At 31.6% G+C, this 8,353-nt stretch overlaps 1 protein-coding gene across 1 annotated transcript in view; it reads left to right on the top strand.

The window, feature by feature from the left end:
* LOC106477410 (eye-specific diacylglycerol kinase-like) overlaps positions 1-8,353 on the top strand; it is a 150,799-nt gene that overhangs the window by 76,399 nt on the left and 66,047 nt on the right. The window contains exons 2-3 of the mRNA XM_022381459.1: positions 5,750-5,828; positions 6,869-6,952. Of these exons, the coding sequence (XP_022237167.1) occupies positions 5,750-5,828; positions 6,869-6,952 (163 nt within the window). The remainder of the gene's footprint in view (positions 1-5,749; positions 5,829-6,868; positions 6,953-8,353) is intronic.

Raw genomic sequence — 8,353 nt, forward strand, 5'->3', positions numbered from 1 at the left:
CTTTGCTCTTTTTGATTTACATCAATGACATAGATGAAGGAATAGTCATGATATTAAGGTCTTGGGTGTTGCTGGTTGTGAATAGGATGCTGCTGATTTACAAAAGGATTTAGATCATTTAGTGAGTTGGGCAAATAAGTGGCAGATGGATTTTAATTATAATAAATGCAAGATAATGCATGTGGATTATCATAATTTGAATTATAAGTATAATGTGAATGGGAATAACCTTAATAGTGTTATGAAGGAAAGGGAACTTGGTGTAATAGTCAATCAGTCTCTAAAGCCATCCAAGCAGTGTGCTGGTGCTAGTGGTTGGGCAAATAGGATTTTAGGTTGTAGCTATAGAAATATTGAATACAAGTCTAAAGAGGTTATACTTTCATTGTACAGGTCACTGGTTAGGCCACATTTGGAATATTGTGTTCAGTTCAGTCTTGGGCTCCTTACCTTAGGAAGGACATTGGATTGTTGGAAAGGGTTCAGATAAGGGTTACTAGAATGATGCCTGGGATGAAGGGGTTGTCATATGAGGAGAGGCTGAAATCTCTCAAATTGTTTTCTCTTGAAAAAAGAAGAGTTAGGGGGGATCTGATTGAGGTGTTTAAGATTGTAAAGGGAATTGATATTGTTGATGTCTAGTAGGACTAGAGGACACAAATATATAAATTTTGGCAAGGTAGGAGTCATCTTCAGTTACGACAGTTTTATTTTTATAACAGAGTGGTTGGCCTTTGGAATGGGTTGCCTTCAGATATTATAGAGGCAGTAAATTGAAGTGAGTTTAAAAAAAAGCTTTATAAGTATATGAATGAAAAGTGCTGGGTTTAAAATTTTCTTAATCATTCTAATTTAGTTTTGAGGATGGAACAGCCGAGATGGACCAATAGGTCCATGTTGTCCCAAAATATTATGTTATGTTATGCAACCCAATAATATTAAAAATTTACTTTAAGCAGTTATCAGGATAACGTAACAAAAGCAACATCAGACATGAAAGAGTTAAGAAAATTCTTTGTGTAAATAAATTAAAATTTGATTCTAACAAAAGTAAAAACAAGCATCGCATGTTTTGGTATTTAAATCATTTATGGCTCTTGGATAATGAAATCAAAAATAAAATGTTTCTCAGTACATGTTTCAATTTTTAAAGTTATTCTCCATGGTCTTTATATGCACATATTTGCAAAACTTATTGGAAAGTAGTACAGATGTTAATGAATATTTTGTGACCATAAACTCCAGAAAACTCGTGTACATGGCAGATGTTTAGCACTGTATTCTTATGTCAGTAAATTACATTTGTGTAATAAAATTATTGTTTGCTATCGGTCCATTCTTTATTACTAGTGGTAAAGATGAGACCATTTATTGAAAGAAAATTATGTGCTGTTACTCATTATTTTTATGCGTATTATTTCAACATGCACACTTTGAATTTTTACACTTATTGACAGTAGTTGATATAAGTATTTTTTGCAATATTATGAACAAATGTTTATGTTTTTGTATTGTTTTACTAGTATGGATTAGTTGAAACCTTAGATTGGATGTCTTGTATTAATATTATAAGGTTAATGGCATTTGTAGATAATGATGCATGTTGATATGTATTACATAACATAGGCCAGTTTGTTTAGAAATAAGAAGTGTTACTTTTTTTTTAACAGGCTGATGAAGATTTTACAAATTTATGCAAGGCCCCCAAGATTCTCCCTTCTTGCATATTTACATTGAAGAAGAAAATTGTTTCGTAGTATTTTTCTTTCATAGATTGAGAAATTTTTCATGCATCAAGATAAGAGTGGTAGTATATTTATTTACCTCAATAGATGGGCTTTTCATATGTTATTACTGTATTTTTTATTTTACTTCCTTCCATATTATGGATTGGATTTCTGATCCTTAAAAGAAATAATTTTCTAATTGTTTTTCAGAAGAAAGATCTAGAATACATGAATTTCTCAAACATTATTCAGCATCATAAAATGATATAAGATAGTTTTAAACTTAGGAAATTCAGCAAGCCATTTTATTTTCATTGTTTTGTATTGTTTTCATTTAGTCTTTTAACTGTAAGAAACTTGTATTGTACACTTTTCCTCTGAATATCAAACAACTCATCTTGTTTTTATAATATTTATGTAAATTACAATACTCTTTTTTTGTTTTCATGATTAACAAATTTAGAAGTTTGGACTTTTAGAAAAATCAAACAGATATATGCTTCATTTTTATTGTTTTAGTTATATATGTTTTGTTCTTCTGGAATTTACTAGTTTGAAATGATAGATACTTATTTTTGAAAAAGTATTACACTGAACTTGATGGAATTGAAATAGATCTCAGACTTTATTGCATTTAAAATACTTTTGTATGATTCTATCTGTGATATATTTACAAATGATTTCAAAAATATAGATTTCAGCAGTTACATTTCTATTTCTAAACAAAGTACAAATTTTAAACTATCCTGTGATATGTGCTGTGCTGTAGTTGGTATGTTTGTATTATTTGCATGTTATAAAGAATGAATTTCATCAAATAAAGATGTTTGTATTGGTAAAATTTGTCCAGAGATATTTTTTCTTGAAAAATATAAACAGTGTTTTGATATCTTGGCTGGTTAAATGTTCAATTAATCTTGTTACAAAAAAGGTTATGATTTATCTTAATTGTAGCAACATTTTGACATTTTACATGCGATCAATAATTTTTTGTTTGCTCGAAACATAAATATGTTATTAGTAATTCATATGAGACAACATGAAGTATTAACTGGTAATTTAAAAATATAAGTGGAAGTCTTGAAATAAGTTTCAAAGCATCTTAAAAACTAAGACACTATATGGAGTACAGGCCAAAAAACACCATTTGATATCTAAAGGTAAGACCAGTTTTTACAGTGCATTTATTTATCAAGCATAGCAACTTCTCTTCAAATTAGATGTAGAACTTTAACAAATGCTTATAGCTTTTTAGTTTGTCAGTTGAAGATACCTGGTGCTTCATACAGTCTTTGGTATGATTGATATTTATATCCTCTTCCCGGGTTTAATTACGTAATATGTTTTCTGTTTTTGTCAGTTTTATTTGCTTCAAGGCTGCTTTTTGCCAAAGGTTTTAATATCTTGAGCCTTACAAGTGATTTTTCTGTTTAGATAAGGAACTTGTTTGTTTGTTGCATTTTCACATACTGTAAATAATGGTTGGAGACGGCTTGAATGGGTAATGAAGAAAAATTTTAATATAAGTTTAACATAACAAATGTACAACGTTTCGACAAGGTTTTGTCATCATCAGGTATCAAAACCTTGTTGAAACGTTGTACAATTGCTGTTATGTTAAACTTATATTAAAGTTTTTCTTCATTACCCATTTAAGCCGTCTCCAACCATTATTAGTCTCAAAGTGGGTTCCTCGTCATCGAATTTGAATTCATCACATACTGTAAATATATAACTTTTCTATTTTTAATAACTCCTTATGAAAATACATCTCATCAACAAATATCAGTTTTGCTCAGTCCTTCAATAGTAGACCCACGTGCTAATAGTCTGAGTAATCTCGTCTTTTATCTTTCTTGTATTTTAGATTTTTTCATATCAATAATTTAAGAGATGTAGCATCTTCTAGGCTCGTAAATTTATTCCTTAGTTTCTTTTCAGAATGTTGCCACAATTCTACTTCTTATAGGGTTAATATTCTTCTTCTAGGAGTATTTTTTTTAAGTTATACAAAGGTTCAGTGCATTATATGAAAACGACTTTGGATCATCATCACGTCGTTACAGTTCCTGTCACAGCATCTGGCTATTCATGCACTATCTGACGACCGCGCATTTTGAAAATAGCCCTGCAGCATAGTTTAAATTGCCAAAAGATCTGTTTGAAGGTTGTCATATCGAAGTCACACAATCCTCCTAGCATGCATTCCCATAATCCATTTAGTGTCCAAGGACAACGATTTCCCAGCGCCTGTTTTAATAGTCCAATTTCCTAGAAAACCATAGATGCTGCATCCGTCGACGTAACCGATTTGTCTTCTTATGGATTAGCATGATTACCAGATTCATTGTCTAGATGATTGAGATATGCGGCTGTTGAATGGATATGTAGTGGGAACAAATTGTTATAAGTAATTCGATTATGTAGCGTACTGTTTCCTGGGTTACGTGGGCGGCTTTTACTACTAATTTTTGTGTTTGTGGATTCTCACCTATTACAAAGCGTCACACTTTGTTTACCACGACTTGTTGCAGGTTTCTTTCTGAATGGTTCCGGCACCCCTAATCTCATCCATACTCATTAGGTTTGCATTTAAATACAAGGGAAATTCCTATCTTGAAATCAACCCCCCCCCATCTGAACACATCTTCATGATCTGAGTATATGAATATTTAGCGTTTGAAGGAGATGTTCCATACTGTTCTCATAATCGACCAATTTTCGATGGCATCACACAACATATGAACGCCAAACAATTCCAAAATGTTATTCTGTGCTATCGAGTCTTTGTATCAGCCATAACTGTAACGTGATTTACTGGTTTAATATGACGTGCCCAACCCTCTGTGTTTAATTGCCACCACAAAACCCACACTTTATTCATACACTATTTACGTTAAAACATTTTGTGCATATTTGAAATACCTTCAAAATAATAATATAATAATAGTATAAACTCGTATGTATACTTGATGTATGATTTCGTAAGACATTGGGTGTTTTGACTCTGTTTTATTTCTTCAGCCACGAAAATAGGTATTTATCTCGGCTCCTGTAGCGCATTTCGGTTGCGTCTTGTCTATTTAACCATGATATCCAATGAGGATTATTTAAAATGAATATTCAGTGATATGTTATACATGTAACAAGGTGTGAGCTGGCATTTCTTTATACTGAACTAAATAACAGAGGAAAAGGGACGTAAAATATAATGAATAATAACAAAAATGAAGTAATACCATGTTGCATAACAACCCGTCAATCAATAGCAAGATTTAAATGTAATTAAGCAATTCTGACTGAACAAGTTTAATATTCTGTTCATTACTAATCACGCTTAGAATTATTTTTGAAGGAGGAACAGTTCGATATTGACTAGGAATTTCAATTATGCCTGTAATTGGAGTACCAAGGTTTGATTCTTCGTCTGGTTGCTACGAGATGTGTCACTAAATATATTAAAGTACTCTTACATCCAGACAATTATTTTTTGTTCCACCACGTTTAGTTATACACAATTATCTGTTCAGTTAATGAATGGTTAGAGCATATTATGTTATTTGAGGGCATGTCTTCATTTTGAAAAATCAGTAAACAGATAACCCTCGAGCAGCTTTGTGCAAAATTCAAGAAAACAATCATGACTGATTTATTAACTTACGTGTTAGTAGGGGTTATTGAATGGAATAACATTAGTTCATTGTTCATGTTCTTAATTTTTTGTCACAGTTTAACGCTTCGTACCTTTGTTTTTCAGAACAAAGTTTACTATTTACTAAAACAATAGGGTAGAGTAAAAAGAATGTTTTTTTTTTCTCGTTTCGCCGTCTGGTGGTAGGTAAAGTCAGGTCGACAATTTTCGGTTTCGACGCTGTTTGATTTACTTTATCATTGAGTATTGATAAATTATTTTTTATAGGTACACAGTGCACTAAACGTATCCCAGAAACTTGTCAGTTTTGAAAAAAAAAAGTCAAAGTAAGTCATTTTGCTACATTAAGGTTTTCTTCTTTTCTTATCAGAAAACCACTCCAAAAAGAAATTAAGGTTTTTACAAAGAATGAAGAAACAAGAACATTGTATGGCTTACCAGACTGGGGTGTAAGTAGAAGGATTTATTTAGGCTTGACGCTCATACCTCAATACTTTAAACAGACTTTAAAGCTAAATAATTTTAATTTTCTTATTACTTTTGCTAATCAATAATAATCAAAATTGTGCATGCTTATTTTACTGAAGTAGAAAAGTTGTACTTTGTAATTACCATTCACGAAGCAGAGTAAAAAAATGATAGCCTAGTAGTTACCAGTCATGAAATGAAATAAACAAGTAATAGTCCTAGTAGTTACCTGTCATGAAATCAAATAAACAAGTAATAGTCATAGTAGTTACCAGTCACGAAGTGAATTACATGTATAGAAGTGATATACCTAGTATGTACCAGTCACGAAGTGAATGAACTACACGAGTAATATACCTAGTAGGTACTAGTCATGAAATGAAATAAATAAACGATAAACTAGTATTTATCAATCACAAAGTGAATTATAAAATTGATACACCTGGTAGTTACCAGTCATAAGGTGAAACATAAACTTGATACACCTGGTAGTTACCAGTCATGAGGTGAAATATAAAATTGATACACCTAGTAGTTACCAGTCATGAGGTGAAATATAAAATTGATACACCTAGTAGTTACCAGTCATGAAATAAATCTCACAAGGTGACAAAGATGATTGCTGACAGTTTTGAATTGAAAAAAAACCATTCAATTGTTTATTGTAAACAGTTTGTTTCACTAATTAGATGATGGTTTAGATTAAGGATTTCCAAATTTCGTGAGTCGCCAATAATATAGAATATTGACTAATCTGTTACAGGAGAACTAAGTTTACCATCGCGAAAAGAATGAGAAAAATCTAAACTGTATTAGAACAAAGAGTAAACTGATCTTAGATAGTACTTAATCAAATACCAAAATGACTCAATGTGTATAGATTCCAAAAAACAGTGATTTTATAAAATCAAGTTTCTTCTCTATTAACTTTATGAAATATTCGAAGTAAAACAGATGAACAGATGCTCTTCAGTATAATATTTTCATTAACTTAACGTGTGATCTTATGATCGCTTTTTAGGAGACTGCTGTCAATGGAAGCCATCTTTGGGTCACCAGCACGACATCTGGAGACATGTGTTACGTTGGAGAAAACGACTGTTCGGTAAGTTGTAGTTACTTTTATTTCAGTAACGTTACACATCTTAAACCATGGGCGTTATCGAGTTAATAAAAGAAGAAACACAATGTAAGTGCTGATATTTATTAAATGAACGCTGCGATACAGCTGAAGAAGGACTTAGCATAGAGACTGGAATGCCGTTAAAAGAAAAGAAAACGCATGAGGTAGTTTCCGGTTCATACAAAATTACCAAAGATGCTCAAATCACTATTAAATCTACACAATAATAAAATAAAGCAAGAAGTGTTGCATGTTGCTTTGTAGGAGCGCCATTGTAGCGAGAAGTGTTACATCTTTCTTTGTAGGAGCCCCATTGTATTCAATTACGTCTGATGTAAATTTTTACTTTTATTTCAGAATAACGAAGATGGTTAAATAAAGTCTGATAACATCATTACAGTATTTATATTATTTTATTGTTACGTGTTATTGTTTATTTTTATATATGCCAAGTTCATTTAAAAATCCCCATTGTAGCTCCCCTTCCCCATGACTCAGCAATGAGCTTGAGTAGTTATAACAGTAAACACTGGGGTTCAATCGCTATAATCCTATTATGCAGCTTTGCGTTTAACAATAAACAACTATTTCAAAATAATTAAAACGAGAGTTAAAGTCAAGTGAAATATTTTTATATGTAGTATGTGTAGCCATTGGCTATAAGCCGACGGTGGCTCAGATGTACTTATAACCCTAAATATTGGGTGGCAGAGCATAGATAGTTTGTTGTGTTGCTTTTTGCTTCTTCCAGAAGTGAATTATGTGTGACTGGACCAATTCTTATATTAAAAAAATCTAAATCTATATACTACTAAAACTCTGAGATTGTTTGTGTGTGTGTGCTTGTCTATAATTAAATACAGCAAAAACGGCGCACAATAACGCCATATTTGTAATGAAATGAGAATAGAAACAGAATAAAACAAGTTTCGTAAAAATCGGGCCACGGGTTACCGACGTTTTTCGGGTCAGTTTTATGAACATTTCTAGCATGAGTAATTTTACATCACAATACTGTTCGTCTCTTTACGAAATTTCTTCGTTGAAATCTATTTCCCTGTCAATGTTCCCATCTTCATTAAAAGGCGTAAGATGACAAAAACAAGATCGTGAAGAATTTCTCAATAATATGCCTTGGTTATGGTAGGTAATTCGAAGAAAAAATAAAGTGTTACTGTTTCTTATTTGTAGAAGGTTTAAGAGGAAAGACCACAACATAATGAACTAATTCATCACAATACCTGAAAACTCTTAACTTAACTTTTTTGAAAAATGGAATGGTGTTTCCCTTTACTCCCAATCAACAATCAAATATCTTTTCTTGAATTATGAATAACACGAATGGATTGAAATATTTAATTAAATTATCTCAAAATAAACCTT

Source organism: Limulus polyphemus, unplaced genomic scaffold (genome assembly GCF_000517525.1).
Source record: "Limulus polyphemus unplaced genomic scaffold, Limulus_polyphemus-2.1.2 Scaffold165, whole genome shotgun sequence".
Taxonomy (NCBI): Eukaryota; Metazoa; Arthropoda; class Merostomata; order Xiphosura; family Limulidae; genus Limulus; species Limulus polyphemus.